The sequence below is a fragment of the Athene cunicularia genome (assembly GCF_003259725.1).
Source record: "Athene cunicularia isolate RWA chromosome 3 unlocalized genomic scaffold, athCun1 chr3_part1, whole genome shotgun sequence".
Taxonomy (NCBI): Eukaryota; Metazoa; Chordata; class Aves; order Strigiformes; family Strigidae; genus Athene; species Athene cunicularia.
Genome location: NW_020799097.1, coordinates 387,472 through 409,140, shown reverse-complemented (window position 1 = coordinate 409,140; position 21,669 = coordinate 387,472). Strand labels below are relative to the sequence as shown.

The 21,669-nt window shown below is 49.0% G+C and overlaps 1 protein-coding gene across 4 annotated transcripts in view; it reads left to right on the top strand.

The window, feature by feature from the left end:
- Positions 1-21,669, top strand: part of DTNB (dystrobrevin beta) — a 132,846-nt gene that overhangs the window by 76,556 nt on the left and 34,621 nt on the right. For all 4 annotated transcript variants that reach the window (XM_026844410.1, XM_026844407.1, XM_026844408.1 and 1 more), the window contains one exon: positions 19,024-19,101. In XM_026844410.1, coding sequence (XP_026700211.1) covers positions 19,024-19,101 — 78 coding nt within the window. Of the gene's footprint in view, positions 1-19,023; positions 19,102-21,669 lie in introns of those variants that run through there.

The window sequence follows — 21,669 nt, the reverse complement described above, 5'->3', positions numbered from 1 at the left end:
ATCTCATTGATCATTAAATGCCACCAACTTTCTTCTCTACTGAGCCCAGTAATTTGTATCGGGGAAGGGTCACCCTCCGTGGAGGCACTCAGTCTTCATTTCCAGGGGTTGTAAACGCCCAGGGTCTGGAATCGGAGTTGGAATGGATAATCTTCCTTCCTGTTTAATATTTGTGGTTTATTTCCATTTTTTCCTCTTAGGCTATGCTCTATTCCCAACCTTTGTTTCGCTGTTATTTCTCCACCTGAACACTAGCACATTTCCATACATCCGTGTTCAGGGATCAGCTCAGCTCTGCGCCGAACACGTTGCCCTCAGCATCCGCCGTGGTCTGTAAATCCTTGGTTGTGGTCGCTGCTTTTAGAAATGGAGCGCTGTTCTCCGAACCTACTCTGCATTTTTTATGTCCTAGATGTATAATTTTACATTTGGCCTTATTTAAATACAGTATAATGTTAAAACAAAGTACCAAAATGCAGTTTATTAAGGTTTATTTTCAGCGTGCATTGAACCCGTAATTAAAAGCCTCAGATCTTTCGCAGTAGCTATAAAAACCCACTCAGATCATTCAGAGATTCAAAGGTTCCAAACCAACAGATGTTTTTGAGATCCAACAGTCCTTAATCCATTTAAAAAGACTTTGTTGATACCACTGCAGTTCATATTTTCAGCTCCGGAAGCAGTAAGCCACCAACTCCATGGCAAATTCCAGTGGCAGGGGGCGGCAGCGGGGTGGGCAGCGCTCCGGTGCGCCACCAGCCATGGGTGGAAGGGGGGTTCCTCCCGTGGGGGGCTCGGGGGGCAGTGGAAGGGTTGGAGCTGTCGTTGCAGCTCCCCAGGGCTGGAGCTGGTGGGGTTGAACCCCAGCAGGCAGCTGGGCACCGCGCGGCCCCTCGCCCGCGGGACGGGGAGAGTCGGGGAAAAGTAAAACCTTTGGGTTGAGATAACGATGGTTAATAACTGAAATAAAATATTATAATAATAGTAATGAAAAGGAGTATGAGAAGAAGTAATAAGAGGAGGCTGAGGGGAGACCTCCTGGCCCTCTGCAACTCCCTGCCAGGAGGGGGCAGAGAGGGGGGATGAGTCTCTGGAGCCAAGGCCCCAGCGCCAGGCCCCGAGGGAATGGCCTCAAGCTGCCCAGGGCAGGGTCAGGCTGGCTCTGAGGAAGGATTTCTGTGCAGAAGGGGCTGTTGGGCGTTGGAATGGGCTGCCCAGGGCAGGGGGGAGTCCCCGGGATCCCTGGAGGGGTTGAAGAGTCGGGCTGAGCCAGCGCTGAGGGATCTGGGGGAGTTGGGAACGGTCAGGGGGAGGGTCATGGTGGGGCTGGAGGAGCTGCAGGTGCTTTTCCAACCCGGATGATTCCGGGATTCTGTGAAATAAAACCTGAGAAAAGTCAAGAGATGGGCGATGTGATCGCCCACACCCGCTGACCGATGCCCGAGCAGCAATCAGCGCCCCCAGCCAACCCCCCCAGTTCATGTACGGGGCATGACGCCCTGTGGTATGGCGTAGCCCTTTGGCTAGTGGGGGTCAGCCGGCCTGGCCGTGCCCCCTCCCAGCTCCCTGTGCACTTCCTCGCTGGCAGAGCTCGGGGAACCGGGAAATCCTTGATTTTGGTTAAGTGCTGCTCAGCAACAACCAAAACATCCCGGTGGCACCGCGGTGTGTCCTGCCCGCCTCCCGCAGGCACCGTGGGGAGGTGAGGCCCCGTGCAGGCCCCTCGTCCCTTGTCCCATCCCACGGAGGGCTCCATCGTCTGCAGGGCTGATGTCGCCCCCCGCGTCCCGCGGCACTGCTCCGGGAAGGACAGACACAAGTTCCTCCTCGGCCGGGCAGGAGGGCGAGGAGGAGTCTCTCGGTTGGGGCTCGGTGTCCTGAACCCGCAGCCTGGGAATTACCGACAGACGATTCCCTCTGATGGCCTGGAATGGGAGAGGGAACAGCCTGTCGCCTTTCTGTGCTCGATGAGTGAGAACTAAGGTAAACTGGGCGCTTGGGAGAATTCCCTCCCGTCTGAAGTGGGAGCGGCGCGGAGGACGGGGACCACTGAGACCTCGGGCTGCGGCGGCACCGCTCCTAACCAGGAGTAGCCCAGAGAAACTTTTGCTTCCAAGAGAAAGGAGAAGTTTCTTTTTGCACGGGGAGCTCGGAGAGTTTCTCGTTACACCCGCGTGTCCGGGTGCGCACACACACGTGGGTGAGTCCATGCGGGGTGTCTGTACAAAATCACAAGTACACATTGCCCGCTTTCTGGTTTTTCCTCTGAATTTTGGTACCGGAGGCGATTCCAGTCGTCCCCCGCCGCGGCCCCCGTGCGCGGGAGAAGGTCGGAGGCGGCGATGCGAGAGGCTGGGCAGCGGCTCCTCGGGACATTGCATCCTTGCACACAGTTGTGAGGTCTCGGCGTCCTCTTGGTTTAATCCCGTCACGTTTTTTTGAAAATCGCCGTGTTTTCCTAAAATCTTGCATGAGCATTTGGTGCAAATTTATTTTGCCGGAATACGAGGGCTTATTTTTAACTGTCATGCTCATTCTGTCACTGTTGAGGAATGGTGTCTGCTTCTGTCACGTTATAGGCATTTTTTACCAAAATTACATAAATACACATTTAAAAAATGTAAATATGTTTAACAGAAGACAGATGACTTTTTTTTTTTTTTAAAGGGTTATAAAGTTAAACATGTTTGAAATGCATATTTTCCTTGATTTTGGTATTCTGTTAGGTTTTGCATTTGAATACGCCACCTGCCACATTGAATTTTCCCTTGTTTCCCAGCGAAGGAGGCACGTTGCGGTATTTTCTGTCATCATTTTGATTGCCGCTTCTCCAGAATGAAAATGGGTTTAGGTTTCTGCACGCCGCGGGTTTGGTTTGACCGATACCCCGGGCACGCTGGTTCACAGTCTCGGGCGGCAATCGGCGCCGGGTGCGTGCAGAGGTCGGGCCGGCCGGCGGCTCTCGGCAGCAGCAGGCTCAGCCTGGGTTTGTTTAGGTGCTTTTCTGGCGAGGGAGCCGGAGTGGGAGGACAGGGCATCCGCGTCCCCGCCAGCACGTGGCAGCTCACCGCCGCGGTGCCCTCGCAGCCTCCTGGCCCTGGCCAGGGCTTTGGGACTCACTGGGGGCTATTTTTTTTTTTCCCCTTGAAGCATTTTGGCCAGCGTTATCATGAGTTCAGAGTAGAAAGGCTTGGATGATGTACTTGTTTTGACTGGAGCTGTCCTTATTCTCCATGACAGAACAAATTTTTTTCTTTATTTTGAATTCTTTTTGTTTGTTTCTATGATAGACTGCGAGTACATACTATTTTTTTTTTTGTTTTCTGGCTGAGAGAAATCTCTTCTGGTAGGAGGTTATTATGATATTATCCAGCAAAATGAATAGGAAATGCCACGTGATGGGATTATAATTCTGTTGTTTTTTTTTTTTAATTTTGAATGCTTTTTTATTCATATGCTACTTCCTGATCTTTTCAGAGTATTAGTAAACAGCTCTCACCTGTCCCTTGACAATGTGACGTTATCAAGGTACTATGTTATGTCATCAAGTTACGGGATATTGTCAATATTTAATAATAATTTACAATACTTGTACTCACAGTTACGGTTCTGGAAATAATGCTACTATTCTGGGACAGTATGGAGCATTAGTTATCGTTCCTTTTATGCTTGAAAAAGGAGCTGAGACTTTTTTTTAATACTTGAGCTATTGGTGCTGAAGCCAGACAAATTTCAGTTAAGAATCTACTTTATGATCAAGATAGTACTGGAATAAACAACCCAGGGAAGTTGTTGTGACTTTTTCTCTTTGATGTCATAGATCTGAACTTGTTGAAATTAGGCTTCAGACAAGCCTAAATATCTTGCCTCAATGCTGGAGTAAGTGGGTGAAATTTAATCTGTTTGTTTGTGTATGTGCAGGAGGTCAGATTACATGGTGGAATAATCTCCATTATATTTACAATTTATGAATCATATATTAATTTTTCTTTTAGTTCAAAACACGCAGGAGTTTGCGTTTCGGTGTGTGTATTGGTTAGAGCCGCGCTTATATTCTAGTCGGTCTTTATTTCTGCTCCTTCCTCTCTGCTGCTCTTTCCTTTCTTCCTTCCTTGCTTCCTTTTAAATTTCCGTAGCTCCTCGGCGCTGCAGAGAACACGGTGTCAGCAGCTCTCTGTTCCCCTTTATCTACGGGCAGTAGGAGATCAGCTACTAATGCTGCGGGTATTAAAGTCTTGGATTTACTAATGTTACTGATCCTGGGGAAACAGGAAGAAGTCTGATCCGCTGAAGACTTTAAAAATCACAAATGTCTTTATGGCAAATAATTAGGGACCCAGAATTTTACAAAGGAGAGAAACTATTGTGTCTTCTCTTTAATGCACGTGGGATGTGCCGTGGCTGGCTGCGAGCAGCCTCCTTAGAGAGCCGCAGCAATATTCTTCCTCTGAAAGGCAGCGGTTTCATCTCAGTCAGGCATTTCCTTTGTTATGCTTCTCCCGACGAATATTGCATTTTGCAGAGTTAAGTTTTGCACTCCTATGTTAATTATTTCAAGGGGAAGGATGTAGTGAAATATAAAGTGTTATTTGTTCGTTAAAAAAACTTTGCATCTGCGTCGGTCTGGCTGACCCCTCACCTCCAAACAGATCAAAATGGGTTACATTTTTAAAAAAAATAAATAAAAAAATAAAAAACCCCACGGACATCCTCAGTCCTTTTGTGGCTGGACAATTCATCCTTGACTGCCTTAGCCAACCTAAAAACCTTGAGCCGGCTGCCATCCCTTGTGCCCAGGAGATGCTGGGTCACGTGGCGGCTGCGTTTCCTTGGAGACGGCGCCGTGCCGCGCATCGGGATGCCGCCGAGGGATGCCAGCTCGCCGGAGCACCGCGGAGCCCCTCGCCACGGCCACAAAGGTTTGCTGGATTTCCCTTCCTTGCCCTTCCCTTACTTTAGCGTGAAAATATCAGGCAGGTCTTTGCGTGCCGTCGGGATGCCGGAGCGCAGGAGGGCAGAGTTAACTTCCCGGAATGCTCCTTAAAGCCCTCTTCGGGGGGTTTTGCGATGGTCTGCGAGGGACCAGGAGGAGGATGCCCCTGGGGAGCGGCGGCGGGGCCGCGCTCTGGGGTTCGGTTTGTTTCTGGCTGCTGTAAGCAGATGGTGGGAGCAGCTCGGAGAGGGACGCGGCGCCGGGTGGCACGGAGCAGCCTGGCGGGCAACACGCCGAACGCTTCCCTCCAGCCTGCCCGTAGTCGCTCCCGAACAGGGCAAGAACAAAGTCAGGAGGAAGTGATGGCTCACGCGATGCCTTCTTTACAGTAAGAATTATTATTAAGAGGTCATTCATACCCGTGTGACATTTTAGTGGAAAACAGCAACATTTGCCGTGACTTTTGGTCATCTTAATATGCATATTGCGAATTGCTGGGAATAAATAGGCACAATAAGGAACTCACGTTGGGGTCAGTGTCTGTGAGCGGTTACTGCTCCGCTGTTTACAAGCCAGAGAGAGCCAGAGAGAGCAGGCAGCTGAGGAATGCTCTGTAAGGATTTTGTTAGAGATGTTACATACAAATAAATCGGCTGTTATAGAAAAAAAAAAAAAAACAAAAAAACAGTGAGGACTTAATTTTAAAATTGCTCAAAAACAATACACTGTATTTTCTCTAGGTGTTATTATAGTGCTTAGGGGGTTGTTTTCCCCAGTACCCATCTCTCTGTCAGATCTCAAATATCTGTGTATATTTTCAGGTTTGGGATTGGTTTTTAACTTCTTGGCACGTTTCATTTGTTTCGGATGATCTTAACAGAAGCAAACACCTTCAACTATTTTTTTTTTTTTAAATTACCGCAAACTCTGTAAAATTAAAAGACTCTGTTCATCGTTCCTGCTGCTGAAACAACCTAAATTTGCAGTTTTCCGGAGGACAGAGCAAAGAGATGAAATCTTTGCGTGCCCTCACCCCGTGGTAACACAAACCCGGGCTGCACGGCAGGAGGTTACCCCGGCTGTAGTAACGACTCAGGTAGGGAAACGTTATCACACCCAGACATGCTTAGAATGTCTCCCTTTGGCAAATAGTTAGGCTGCTATTTTTGGATGATGCATCTTTAACCGAAATTGTTGTTGGATTATACGTCGTTAATTATTTTTTTTCTGCCTTCCCGTGCACCGGGATAGCTTGTGACTGGTTTGCTCCTAGGTGGCATTAGGAAAATTAGTCACAGTTAAACAGATGTAAAAGCTCCATAAAGACGTGGAGAAAACTTAGCTCAAAATTTTAAAGGGAAGCAGAGGCCACATTCCTCATTCCTAGTCCACAAATAAAAAAACAACTCTTGAATAGTATAAGAACAGGAATTGGCTGTTTTCTGCTGTTTAGAATGACAAAGAGAACAAAGGAGTAATTAATCTGTAATACATACATGCAGATTTTCTTCAAAGTCGCTCACATGATTTGCCCTGGGATGGGGTGGTGAGATCCAATGTAATACTACAGTTGTTATGTTCCCTTTTTATAGGAAAATGCTGGCTCAGCATACCCATGGATGTGTTTGCCCTTGGTGCTCTCATTGCAGAACTGTTAGCAGCTATTTTTAAACAATTCCTAATTTTTTTTCTTATAAATACACTGTCAGAAAGTGGCCCGTTACAATGAGGAACTGCTGACAGTCATCTTGTACTTGGAATTTTCTAAAAGTCTGTGCAGAGTAAGTGTTCGGTGCCTGCCTGAAACTGCAGTCGTATATGTTATTTTAATTACACTGCAATAATTCTTTAGAGATATTTAAACAGTGCTGTAATCTGGATAGCTTAAGGAATAGCCGAAGGCCTACAGGAAATTTTACATCTGGTTCTCTGCCATTCAGGGGCAGCCCCAGCGCGTTCCCATTCTCAAGTGTGTTTCATCTGCACAAGGAATTGGTTTGCGTGTCCTGCAAATTCAAGTTACTGCTATTTGGGGGTTTTTTGTTCCCTGCTCAGAAAAAAAACTAAGTACCAGAAACTTAGATTTCTCTACTGAAAGTGCACTTTGACTTTAAACAGACTTTCTTTCTTATTTAACAGTAGAAATAACGGGTAACCCTTTCCCACTTTCTGCTGGAGTTTTTTGCTGGTTTATTGGGGGATCTCAAAGGTAACATCAAAGCCCAAGGCTGAACCTGTCGAGCTGCTCTCCCTGGCTCCCCCATGAGATAAAATAAGCCCTTGAGCAGAGCCGAGAGGAGGTGAGGAGCGACAGGAATGTTTGGTGGCCACGTCAGGGCTTGCCGGGGCGCTGGGCTCGGGGGCTGCCCCTGGGGACGCAGCAGCCACCTCACCCGTGGCCCAGCCAAGCCAACGGATTTCTTGAAAAGCTGCAGCATGTGATCCCCGAGTGCAATTTCGCTCTGTCCCAACAGCCGCAAATTCCCTTGGGGTGAATTGCAGCTAAATTTGTCTCTCACTTTTAAATGTCCTTTGTCAGTTGTTTGTGAGGTTTCCCCTGCACGACCTGCTCGGTTCCGTGAGGATAACACACCGTTGGGAACTCCAAGCCTGTCCCTTCAGCTTTGTTGCTCCATTCACGTCGTCACAGCCTCCAGCGCCGGTCCAGCTGTGTCTGTTCCACAAAAATAAACGTTTGTAGCCCTTTACTACCCTTAGTTCGATGCTTTTGCAGAAGGGGGAGTCGCCTTCTGTTGTGGCTCCTGCAACACCGACGGCGCAGCAGGTGCTCGCTGGAGGAAACAGTTGTGGCACTAAAAGTACGATTGGTCTCTGGGACAAATGGGACAAAAGCCAGATGCTTCGGTCCCCAGTCCTACCTGCCTGTGCCCTTTTTATTTGAAATTGAATAAATCTAATCTGAAATAGTTTCAGAATCGAAACAACTCCAACAGTTCAACTGCCTCTAAAATTTTCTTGTTGTGGCAGCGTATTTTAATTATTGGTGTTTCCTGATATGAAGCAGAACAAGACTTTTAAACTATTTATAGAATCACAGAATCGTTTCGGTTGGAAAAGACCTTTGAGGTCATTGAGTCCAACCGTTAACCCAACGCTGCCAAGGCCACCACTAAACCCTGTCCCTGAGCGCCACGTCTGCACGTCTGCTCAACCCCTCCAGGGATCCCGGGGACTCCCCCCTGCCCTGGGCAGCCCATTCCAACCCTTGACAGCCCTTTAGGTGAGGAAATTGTTCCTAATATCCAATCTAAACCTCCCCTGGTGCAGCTTGAGGCTGTTTCCTCTTGTCCTCTCACTTGCTACTTTCCATCCTTCACCTCCTTCCCTCCTTTACAAGGAGGTAGTTTCTTGTTTCTTAATCGAAACCCCTACCCAAGATTTAAAACCCCAGAAAACCCACTAAGGAAGGATTTAATATCTTTTTGGTATCTGCATAGTATCTTCTGAAATAAAAATAGCTAATATTATCAAATATTCTCCTGCAAAAGTAGCCAGAAACCCTCCTCTGTCTTCCAGGTGTAAGTAGTGTTCCAGCTGGGCTTTCAGCCCGCAGCCGGAGTGCAGTCAGCATTGTGAAATATCGCCTCCTGGTCCTCCTGCCAGGAGAAATCAGAAACCCTGGGCTTGATCCTCGCCGCAGGATTCAAGGACACCTGCCCAAGAGGGTCCATCTGGCTGCTCCGGCCGGGGGAGCGCTGTGGGGTGACAGAGGCCGCGGCGAGCGCGGCTGCAGACCTGACCAGGGGGTCTGATGTGGCGATGGATGTGGAAAAGGAAAGAAAAGCCTGAAAGGAAAAAGAAGAAACCTTTCTTAAAATACAGTGATTTTATTTCTGAGGGCTGTTTTACATGCTGGGCAGCATCTTCCTCTGCATCGTCCAAACCTTATTTTGTGACTATGCAAATTCAGTCTTTCTGAGATATTATCATAGAGTGTATTGCCTGGAGAGAAAGGACAAGGTAGTGGAGAACCACCAGCAGTGGTTTGCGCCGGTGGGTTGTTTGGAAGGGACCCGCCGCCTCGCAGCCTCTCGTGGCAGGTCGCTGGCTCTTTGAGAACGGGGCCAAAGTGTGAGTTTGAATTTGCATATTGCATCTCTGGCTGGTAATTCTTACATCTGTGTCTGATGGGGTTTCTTCCGTCATAGAATTGTCTGCAGTCATTATAAGAAATCACAGGTATATGACACACAAAAGTTTCCAAAATTTTTCCTGCTGTGAAATTTTTCCTCTCGTGTTTCGACCTTAAAACATACACCCAGACATCACTGCCATTATTTCCTGATTCACAGTTCATGGACTCCACGTGAATCATCCCAGAGGTTTAACCTCACCACAAATGCAACAGAGATCAGAAGATTTCTTTGAATTACTTCCTGTGCAAAGTAAATAATACCAAGAAAAAACCCAGGTATTCTATAAAAAGCACGCAAGTCTCCGACATGCAGAGCTTGCCACAGCCCTGGGAGTAGTTCACGTGCTTTGTTCATTGCAGTTCCTGCTCTTTGGGCTTTGTGATCTCTCTGCTTGTGAACTGCGGTTTGGTTTTATTAGAAATAAATCAAATTAATATGTCGGTTGCCATCAAATCACCACATAATTGTCTGCTAAATAAGAGGTTTGGAATTACGATTCTCCCCGTGAGAAGAATGTTTCCAGCTTTTAGTTGTTTCTTCACTGAACCAGCCCAGCTTTTCTTGAAATGCACTTCCTAAAACTGAATGGAATTCCATTAGTATTCCCGCAGAGCCAAATGCAGAAGCGAGCCCTCGCTCCCCAGAAGCTTCTCTCCTACTTTTGCTCCTGGTTGTTGCATTCGGCTGTTTCGCTCCGGCGTCACACCCGGGATGCTCCTTCCTGCCACGCACCCTCCTGCCCTTCGCAGTCATTTGAGCGAGATGGAGTCTGTTTGTGGCCCCGGTCTGTTAATTCTGGGGAAACGAGTAATTCCAGCACCCCCTGCTTTGCTTTCTGTTGCAGACTTTTATTTTTCATTAGCAGCTGTTTCATTTTTAAATAGGTTTTCCCCTCCTTCGTTGATCTGCCTCCAGTGCCTCTGTTGAGTGGATGTATTGGTCTTATATTCCACTTACTGAGGCATGGGCGGAGGGGAGAAGGCAGCAGGAGATCATTATTTAGATTTGAATAATAAATAATGGCCCTTATTTATGCTTCTGGTTATATATAATACCTTGTACAAAAGAAGTCGTTCTTTCATTTCCACCTGCTTAATGATAGTTTTTGAGTAATTAGAGGATAAGGGTTCATACAGCTAATAACAGTCAAAGAATTACCCTCTTAAATGTGTTCAGTGGAGAGTGAATTCACACCTGACCGTTATCGAGGGGTGACCTCCTCGCGTGGGAGCTGATGAATTTCAAGGCAAGTAAATGTCTGACCCAATTAACCTCCAGAATTGTTCCAAGCAGTCGTTGAACTCCTCGGGCACACGGAGTGCAATAGCGAGGACAATGTTTCAGTAAGAGGTCTGAAACCATCTTTGCCTAATCTTACTTAAAAGGAGCTCTGTGGGCTGCTGCTGAAGCTTCAGTACGCCGCAGCACTCCACGAAATCCCTGCCTGCTCGAGCCAGCCCTCCTCTTCTCATGTCATGGCTGACTACACTGCCCACGTTACGTACGTTGTCCCACCAGAGTCCTTGCCCTTTGCACACAAAGCTCTGAAATATCTATCAGCGTGATCATTGAAACTATATTCTCTTACCTGGCGTGGGTTAAAGCTTTCACCTCTAGACATCCTTTACCCTGTCCCTGTATTTGGGACAGGTAAGAGCCAGTGGCTGTGTAAAGCCTGAAAGGCCATTGCCAAGTGCATGAACCTTAAACATTCTGGTCTTCCCGGCCACTTGCTCACCACTTGCCTCCTGAGCACGCGGGGTTTGTGATCCTGGAACCAGCCTCAAGTTGGAGGGACCCCTAAGGATCACCGAGTCCAGCTCCTCTGATGGCAGCGAGTCCCTCGGTGCAGACGGCTGCGTCTGCAGGTCAGGCCGGAGCAGACCCGCAGCTCTGGTGTGAAAAGGAAAGGCCGCCTGGTGTGGGATGTTCACTGGCACAGGGTGATCGGAGGGGTGCTGGAGTCGCCGTCCTGGGAGCTGTTAGGAACCTGACTGGGCGCCCTGCTCTGGCTGATGGGGCTCGGGCAGGGACGTTGGGCTGGGCAATCTCGAGAGGTCCCTTCCAGCCTCGGGGATTCTCTCACCTGAAACACCCAGCTGGGGGACCCAGGTTCCCAGTGCTGGGGGCAGGGTGACAGAGCAGTGCCGGGAACCGTCAGCTCAGGGAATCGGGGAGTCACGGAGTGGGTTGGGTGGGAAGGGACCCCCCTGCCCCGGGCAGGGCCACCTTCCCCCAGCCCAGGTTGCCCAAAGCCCCGTCCAACCTGGCCTTGAGCCCTTCCAGGGAGGGGGCAGCCACAGCTTCTCTGGGCAGCCTGTGCCAGGGCCTCACCCCCCTCACAGGGAACAATTTCTGCCTCAGATCTAAACTGAATCTCCCCTCTGACAGTTTAAAACTGTTCCCCCTCCCCCTGATGATGAGTCCCCCCCCCTTTCCTGCAGCCCCTTCCAGTCCTGGGGGGCCACTCTAAGGTCTCCCCGGAGCCTTCTCTCCTCCAGCTGAACCCCCCAGCTCTCCCAGCCTGTCCTGAGTTAACTGACAGCCAGTTAACCCACGATTGGCAGTTCCCTGTCTGCTACCACTGATGCCAGGGGTTTGCCTGGATCATTGCTGCTGATCAGACACCATCCTCTGGCAGATTTCTGATTAAACGCTGTGTGGCTTTGATATCCGAGGGAAAACTGGAGATGCAAAGTCAAAGGATTAAACCCTCGATTGAGTCGTAACGCTGCATATCCTCTTGGTTGGAATGTGCCTGGGACCCTTCTCTGCCAGTGAAGCCAGCTGGTTCTGAACCCTCACATCCATGCTATTAATCTTTCTTACCTTCCAAAAGTCTGGCCACTTCTGAACTGCTTACTGGGAGTCGTTCCTGGCTCCTGCTCGCTCCCAGACTACTCCCAGCAGTTGTTAGCGTGGGGGGTGTTCGACTCGGGCCCCAAGTGCACTAGAGCCCCCTAACAGTTCAGACGTGCGGATGATCCCGTGCCAGGGCAGTGGAAGACTCCCTGGCACTGTTCCATTTAGTGATGTAAGTGGGGCCAAGCTGGCCCCGGATCACTCCACCAAACTACGTTCTTGAATATCTGTGGGACGTGAACTGTCGGAACCGTTCAGAACTGAGGCAGGCTGGAGCGGGATCTAAACCTCTCACTCGGCAGTCGGTGTCTCCTATTTTTATTGTTATTTTTGGAGAATTCACAGTGCAAGGGGGAAGATTTCCGTTGTGTTATCACTACAGAGCGTTTTGCAGATAGTAAAATGGCATTATCCTCTTCGAGGGAGGACACGAACCATTTCCTTGCTCCCATGAACCTTCTCCCCCGACTCCACCCTTCCTTTTGGTCACTTAGACCCAATGCTCAGGGTGAGCAGACTCGTATCGCTGCTCGCACGAGACCTCGATGGCCGGGCTATGCTTCCTTGGGATGGTTGTCTTGTGCCCGTTAGTCCTATTGCAGTGTCAGGCACCCTGCCAGGCAGGGGAGAGACTCTTCTTGGAGCAACCCAGCCTCCTTGTACTGCGCTGAACAGATACCAAGTCTTGTCTTATTTGTGACAGATGGGAAGATTCTGAACAGGAGAAGGGAGATTCTCGGGCAGAGTGCAAGTCTTTGTCTCTATATCTCTCTTCCTTTGCCACTGCTTGGAAGGGTCTTCAGTCAACCAGCAAAAAGAATCCATCATCTCTATATGCCAGCCTGGAAGAATATGTCCTCCTTTGGCTGCTGGAGTAAAATCAGCCGGGAAGGAAGCCTAAAAACAGAACAGTAGCAATAGATCCTGGGCCTCGTCATCTTAAAGATAAACAAGACCTGCTAGAATAACAGGAAGCGCAGGCAACCCACTAATCATCTCTGCTGTGAATAATGTCCATGCTGTCCCAGTAAAATAAATGACATCTCGTCCCAGCATTGAGCGGAACCACACCCTTACTGGTGTTGGTGAACCTACCAGTCTCTGCAGAACGGCAGCCCGAATGAATGGAGTGTGCCCGTGTGCCTTCTGGCAAACAAACCAGTAAGCTTCGGAGTATCAGAAACATATTATCCGTTTGGTTAAACATGCTACTGATCATTTGGTAATAGGTTATAGCTTCTAAATCAGTGTTGTGCCGGCATCAGCTGAGATGTGGTCACCACACCGGCGATACGATAGCCAGGTCCTGGGGCTCATATCAACCTGCTTTAGAGTTGATAACTCACAGAGTCCCCGGATCATCTGGGTTGGAAAATCCCTCGCAGCTCCTCCAGCCCCACCATGACCCTCCCCCTGACCGTTCCCAACTCCCCCAGATCCCTCAGCGCTGGCTCAGCCCGACTCTTCAACCCCTCCAGGGATCCCGGGGACTCCCCCCTGCCCTGGGCAGCCCATTCCAATGCCCAACAGCCCCTTCTGCACAGAAATCCTTCCTCAGAGCCAGCCTGACCCTGCCCTGGGCAGCTTGAGGCCATTCCCTCGGGGCCTGGCGCTGGCTCCTTGGCTCCAGAGACTCATCCCCCCTCTCTGCCCCCTCCTGGCAGGGAGTTGCAGAGGGCCAGGAGGTCTCCCCTCAGCCTCCTCTGCTCCAGACTGAACCCCCCCAGTTCCCCCAGCCGCTCCCCAGCAGACCTGTGCTCCAGACCCTGCCCCAGCTCCGTTGCCCTTCTCTGGCCACGCTCGAGTCATTCAATGGCCTTTTTGGGGTGAAGGGCCCAAAACTGAACCCAGGAATCGAGGGGCGGCCTCCCCAGTGCCCAGCCCAGGGCTCAGATCCCTGCCCTGTCCCTGCTGGCCACGCCAGGGCTGACACAGTGGTGATAATCCTTCCAGGAATAGGCTGTGGGAAAAGCAGGTCAAGCCTCTGTTGCTTTGAATCCTTCCTGGTATGTTACAATAGAAAGAGATTTCTCTGTACGTGGTGGTTCGTGGGAGTCTCCCACCAAACTTCCAGACAGCTGTGAATGAAAGTGCCACGCAGGAAAAAGCAAGAATGACATGAAATCAGGTTCCTAATCGCTGGCTTTCTCACCTGGAGGAAAGTGCTAAGCAAAAAAAAGTGTTAATAGTGTGTGTGTGCTGTTGGGAACAAACAATTCTAATGACTTTTAATGACTTGCGGTTCCTAAAGTGCTATACGAGAAATTAAATAAAGTTCCCAGCAACAGGAATCAGGGTGCCCGCACTGCTCTGTCCGGTTGCCACCTTATGCGAGAGGAGTGAAGGGCCTCTCGTGCCAGCTGGGGTGGTTTTGTCCTGGCGGTTGTGTGCACCTGTGTTTCATCAGCCACCAGTTATTGTTTGTGGTGGTTTTTCAGTGACCAACCTGAACTGGGGCTCCCCGTGGATTTGGGGGCCATTCCTTTGTCACAATGCTCCCGTACGATGTCAGGGTCTTGCTGCAGTGCCTGCTGCCTGTGATGCCAGCCTGCGGGCACCTCGGAGTGCTCTATGTTAACCTTTACCTACAAAAGTGTCTGTTTTCCTTTAAATCTCTCCTTAAAATTCCCTCAGCATGCCTGTAAAATAATAATAATCATTGTAATAGTAGTAATAACAGTAGTAATAAGAATAATAATAATAATAACCAGAGACTGTGGTCAGCCACTCTGCAGTATAGTGCGATGGAATGTCAGTAGGATTTTTCAGTTTCTTGTGTCTGACATAAATAATGTATCCTTGGTCTGTGGCTGCCTTCATGTGTGAGTCCAGTCTGAGCTGTAATTCTGTGTAATTCTCTTTGCACAAAGCAACACAGCCCGGACTGCCAGTGGGGTTCCTAGGCAGTGTCAAAAAGACTAATAATATCTGTTCTAAAATCTCACTGGTTTCAAAATTCTCAGGTTATAGGGCAAAGCCCAGTCTTAACGTTAGCTAGTATATAGCTGCTCGGTTTGTAGCTGTGTAAATACAGTAGGTCCAGTTGTAGGAACAAAATAAAAATAAAAAAGGCTGATGGACATCAAGAAGTTATCCCCATTAATTTCATCCCTAATTAAAGAATAGCTTCATTCCAGGCATTATTGTACTGACAGCTATTGCAGCGCCAAGGAGTGCACCTGGAAAATGCTGTCCTGTGTTCTGTTATCTGTGCTCTACACGCTGGTTCTCCCACGCAGAACGGGGAGTAAAGGCAGGAAACGGTCGGGGTTTCGCTCCTGACGTGGAAACACTTTTCACTTCTCCTTGAAGTCCTTACCTGGCTCGGGGCCCTTCACATCCTCCTTGCCCGTCTTTCCTGTCGGCCAGTGAAATTTCTCAAATTTTGGAATTTCAGTTGTCAGTCTTCGACTTCAGACTCGTCAATCCCAGATCTGACTGACAGAGCATTCTTTTTTTCCTTTTCCTTTTTTTAGTCTTAATTGGCTGCGGTGACAGCCCTTAACCCTCAAGTGTAGATTGCTTTTCCTGAGCTTTGCATTTCCTGAGTCTCGGCACCCTGATGGAAGCCAATAAATAATGTTGCTTTGCTGCACGTCAGCAGTCTTGGATAGGAGAACAGCTTAGAGGGGAAGGCAGTTTGGTAGAATTTGTTTACTGCTGCTTTTTTGCAAAGGTCCCTTTACAGGGTGATTGTCCAGCACAGCAAAAAGTCTCAAGATTTAGTTAATTTATTTATTGAGGTTTTACACTTCTGAGGTCTCAGAATTGTCCTGGTTTTGTTCTGGACCTTCATCGACCAAGTCTGAAAGAAGACAAGCAAGTCATTAGACCCAGGCGTAATGGTTGATTTTCATACTTAGGAAAACTGTTGACACAAAACAGCAGTGACTATTTCTTATTTTTAGGCAAGATTACTCTCATATTTAGGCAGGGTTACTGCGAACAGATGTGAGTTACATCAGAACCTCACAGGTTTCTCTACAGGTAGGAGACAGTAAACACTAGCAGTAAAGTCAAGGTCTTTGTTGATTTTATTAGAATGATGGCAATTGCCCATAAAAGCTTGTTGACAGGTTTAGGAAGACGATGGGGAATTCTAAGAACGGAATTTAATCCATGCTGGGATGGCTTGGCTAATGTCACTTTTTGTAAGCATCGGGGAAAAAAAGAGAATTTAAGGAGTTTGATTTCTCAGGTAGGACTGTCACGTTTGTCCCAGCTCCCAGGTATCTGAAAGATTTCTCTTATTTCACCACTTTCAGGTGCTTTTCTTCCCAAGAGTGAATACCCCTCAAATGCCAGATGAGCTAAACCTGAAAGATTTTGAAAAGGTTTTGAAAAGAAGTTGTAAGCTGTTGCTGACATACGTTGAAATCCCGTAGTTGTTTTAGTATCCCAGCTAGGCTGTGGGCGGGAGAGGAGCTGCTGCTGAGGGCATCTTCTGGGCTCCTCTGCCAGCCACGGTTTGGGGATTTCTCCTGTCTCAGGTGTCTGGATAGTCGGGTTTTCTGGTGAGGTTATTGAGGCAGAACAATCTCCTCAGTAGCCGATTCAAGAATCTTTGTCTTTTCTCTGTGTTGTGTTGATAGGCTGCAGCAGATGCCAGCTATCACGAGCATCTCGGGAGGGGAATCTCCTCCTAAACTAGGAGTTTTGGTTAGATAAGGCAGCTCTCATTACTCCAGCGATGTTGTGTACGTGGTTGCCACGTCCTCCTGCTCTCACAAACACAACGATTTTTCTGTCGCCGTTGCCATCTTGACAGAGTCATGTTTTTTTGAAAAGATATTACCTAAAAATGTATAAAGGGCCTCAGGAAATTCTCCGGACTGGGAAAAGCTTTATTGTAAATAATAAAAAAGATGGAGTTGTGGTACTAGGAATCTTTTGACCAGATGTTTGTATTTAATTTTTTTTCTTTGCCTTCATCACTGTTAGCGAGGATTTAGCTGGAAAACTGAGGATTTACAGAACTGGCATGAACTCGAGGAAATGTCTCATAACGATACTAAAACCAGGCTGCAAAGGGTGACGTACATCCACTTTCTTATTAGAAGAGTCATATAAAAGCAATATTGCAAGAAAATAAAGAATTGCCCTTCCCTCAGTGTCGTAGACCCACATAGGTGAGTTTCTGTGGGGCGATGGAAAACGTGCCCCTGCCTACAGTTTGTTGCTTAAAACAAATCTCCCGGGTGCCTCAGCCCCAGCCCCTGCGAACGCCTTTCCCCCCTCCACGGGAACACAAAACCCTGCCATTAAATTCACCTTGCCCTAAAGTTATCAGGAGTACTGGGGTGGTGTTTGTTGTGTCTGGCAGCACAAGGAGCCTGTTTGTCCCTCGCAAAGGAAAAAACGCGGCTGATGCACACCGAAACTGGGAGACGGGAGTTTGCGGCTGAAAAATACGGTTTTGGTTGCAAAAGCAGCTTCTTGTAGCTGTTTCTCTCACAGCTGCACGCCCGATTTTAACGGGGTGGCAGGAGAATGCAAGGCTGGTAAGGGAGTCTTTAGGGGAAAAGGAGAGTTAGATGTGGACAGCACATTCCTCGCTTCGGTCAAGAAGAAGTAAGTAGGGAGATGAAGGGGCAGAGAAGGGCCGTTAGTTGTTCCTTAGCACGGGGTCTGTCTGTGCGTTCACGCACGACGAATGGCTCCCAAACCCACGGCGCTGGGGCACGTCTGCTGGCTTCCCCGTGCCTCGGAAGCCCGTTTCTGCTCTTTCTGTCCACTAAGAAGTTCCTTTTCCATAGGAGCACATTCAGTAAATACCTTATGACCAAATCATTTCTTGGTATAATGTTATATTTAGAGCAGCGTTCACATTAAAACCCGCAGCATAATTATTTCTGGGCAGCTCTGTGCTGCGCGAGGAGTGAGAACTGAAGTGCTTTTGCACTCGGATCCTTCGTGGAGGAGGAATGCAGTAAGATGTACGGGGAATATATTTTTTTGTGATTTGATATGTTTGACATCCAAGTGATTTTTTTTTTTTTACTGGTCGTTTGATGCTCTGCATTACTGGGCTCTGCAAATTGTTGGCTGAAACAAGCCGATGAGTCGTGAGGGGAGGGAGAAGCTGCAAGCGCCGCCGGGTCAAACACCTCCTGCTCCATTGGACTGTGGAAAACTGAAGTTTGCGGGAATTAATTTCGGTATTATCTGCAGTAAATCTGTCTGAATGACGGCAGACACAAACCCGTGAAGATTTTCCTCCATGGTCCAGGGCAGCGTGCAGGGGAGCGGGCGCTGCCACGAGCCGCACAGGTCCTGCCCGGCTGGTGCCCCCTCGCTCCAGCCCCGCACATCCCTGCAGGTCTCTGGATGAAGCTGGGTCTCACTGGAGGGTAACCGCAGGCAAATACTGACTCTGTGGTAGCAGCCGCCGTAGCTCTTCTCTCCCAGGGGCTGAATTCCCCGGCAGAGCTGCCTGGGGACATCCCGTGTCCGCCCCTCGTGTCTCCCGCTCCCTGCACAGCCGCCAGCACCAGAGCCCGAGTGGCCGTGGCAGGGAGGCCCTGGGAAACCTTCAGGGGTTCAAAATGGAAATAATGGAGCACCAGTCCATGGTTGTATTGTGTAGGGCAGTAAGGAACACGGGGCTCTATCAGTTTGGTTTTCCGAACTAACTTTAACTTATTAAACTAAACCCCAAACAGATGGTGTATGCGGTTGTTGTATAAATGCTTGTTATAATAAATCTTTGCTTAATTTCTTTAAACATTTCAAATAATTGCCCTAATTAGACTGGTTGATACATTGGCTTGAACTACTAGACAGTGCCAAAGGTCAGTTATGTGATCACAAATGTTATTTTTATCTTCAATTTAGTGTAACACATGAATTGCGAAAAATAATTCGACAAGAGTAGACCAAACTCTTCAAGTATCTGTGCAAAAAAATTCCTGGTGCTGCTCTTTGACCTGATATTGTGACTGAGCACAATGATGTCCCTTTCCCTGGGTTTGGTTTTGTTTCCTTCTGGTTTTGTTTCCTTTTCCTTTTTGGTTTGGTTTTGGTTTGGTTTTTTTTTTTAATCACTAACTGGACTAAATATTTCCATTTCAGTCCTCCTCGGCCTCTGACTAACATGAACGACACCATGGTGACCCACATGTCCTCCGGAGCGCCTACACCCACCAAAAGGTACGCACGCCCCGCGGCACTGGGGTTTGGTACTGCGGAGGTAAAGAACGCGGAGCGTGGATCTCGTGTCACTGGGACTCTTCAGAGCGTTGCCTCTTGTTCATAATACTGTTTGCAGTGCTTCAGTTTGTTCTCTCCGAAGAGTGATTTCCTTTTATTGGAAGAGATGTTATTCCGTGAGAAATGCCTAAAGAGCGCTAAAGAGATTTTTGTTTTTCTTTTTAAATAGAGCATGACTTCCAGAGCTGTTCTGAGAGAGGCTGCTCTGGTTCTACCAGAGGCTCTTACAGAGGAGAGTCCCTCTGTGCTGCTGGGGACGTGGCACATAGCAAGCACCCTGCGTTGCCATTGTTCACGCTTGTCCCCCGCGCCAAAGACAGCGGCCAGAGTTCTCTGGAGCTGCCCGTGTCTACTGGAGGCCTTTGGGTTTGGGCTGAATTTGGGTTTACGTTTACTTACTGTTACATTTCTGGGAGAGAAGGGTCTGGGGGTTCTCACTGACCAGCAGCTGAACGGGAGCCAGCAGTGTGCCCGGGTGGTCAAGAAAGCCAACGGCCTCCTGGCTTGGGTTAGAACTAGTGTGACCAGCAGGAGCAGGGAGGTGACAGTCCCCTGTGCTCGGCACTGGTGAGGCCACACCTGGAGGGTTGTGTCCAGGTCTGGGCACCTCAATCCCAGAGAGATCTGGAGGGGCTGGAGCGAGGGCAGAGGAGGGCAGCGAGGCTGGGGAAGGGCTGGAGAATCAATCCTGTGAGGAGCCAGGGAAGGAGCTGGGGGTGTTGAGTGTGAGGAGGAGGAGGCTGAGGGGAGCCCTCATCCCTCTCTGCAGCTCCTGACAGGACATTGCAGAGAGGCTGGGGCTGGGCTCTGCTCCCAGGGGATCAGGGACAGGACAAGAGGGAACGGCTGGAAACTGCCCCAGGGGAGGGTCAGGCTGGGCAGGAGGAGAAAATGTTTCCCAGCAAGAGTGGTGCGAGAGTGGAACAGGCTGCCCAGGGAGGGGGGAGTCCCCATCCCTGGGGGGGTTTCAGGGCCGTTGGGATGAGCTGTGGGGGATGTGGGGTAGGGGAGAACTGTGTAGAGTCGGGCTGAGGGTTGGTCTCGCTGATCCCGAGGGGCTTGTCCAGCCTGAGTGATTCTGGGATTCTGTGATATGTAAATTATTGGATGGATGGATGGATGGATGGATGGATGGATGGATGGATGGATGGATGGATGGATGGAAACATGCCAAAAACTAGCTGAATCATGCATTTGTGCTTTTCTTTCTTGTGAAGATATGTTAGGGTGCATGGCAAGGTGGTTCACTGGAGACTTCACTTGTCCAAACCTGTGAAGGAATAAACGTTCCCTGCAGGGAACGAGAAACCCAACTGTCACTTTTTTAATGACAAGGTGGTACTCAAGAGGCAAACCAGATCCCTCAGCTTCAGCAGCAGCCCTTCAGACAGAACTAGCAAAGATCCACCTGCTTTCCTTGACAAAAGTCAGTTCTGTGTGCAGGTTTGAACGAGCTACGTTAAAAGTATTTCAGGATTTCTCTGTAAATCATTCCATGCAGTGCGCACAAACGCTGCCCCACGCGCAGCACGCCACGTGACATCAGATGGGGATGTGCTGGAGTCCCCAGACTGGAGGGTTTCTTGGGCAAGGTGTTAGATAATCTTCTCTGGGGTCCCTTTCCCGTGAAAGCTTGGACCAGATGATCCTTTGAGGTCGCTTCCAACCTGGGCTGTTCCACGAGTCTGTGAATTACACCTTCTGCTGGATTAGAAGCGAAGGGCTGAGCGAGCAGACGATCCCAGAGCTGGGGTTTGCAGAGGATTCACGTCGGCAGTGCTTAAGCAACGTGACCCATAACATCTTCTCACTTACTGGGCTGCGAGCAACCTTGTGGGCAAGGTCTTTTGCATTGTCTCTGCTTTTAACCTCTGTTTGGGGTCCAAGTTTGTTCACTGTAGTGCAGACAGCAATCGTCTTCAAACCTCTGTCGGAGAAGCTCCTGCTTTAGGCACACGTGTCCTCTGTGTGCAGCCTGAAACGTCTCCTGAGTAGCAATGTCTGCCAGGTTCTCCCACAGCCTCTTCATCCTCCTGTGTGAAAGGTCTTAGGGAACGGGATGGGACAACCCTCTGTCGGTTCTGACTCTGGAACAGCTCTTCATGGGGGTAGTGATCACCTAGTTCTTTAGTTTCTACTTCTCTGGTTAACCACCTTTACCCATTTTCTTCATGCAAACTGGTTCATTCACATTTTAAAAATCCCTTAATTCCACAGTCATCAGGGCCGTCTCACCTGTCTGGTAGGGAGTGCTTCCTGATGCCATCCTGCCGTGTGGGTAATATTTTTAATTATTTTCATAATTACCATCCTGGCTCACCAGCGTTTCACCTCCTTCCAGTACGTGATGAGTTTCTGTGCCGGTCAGTGGGTGTGATCGGTGCCTTTTCGTCTCATGGGCTGACAGTCCCAGGAACCATTCGTTCCCCTGCCCCTTCCCATTCAGAGAGTTCTTTCTTTCTTTCTCAATTATGTCTGCTGTGTTATCTAGAAAAGTCATGGCTGATG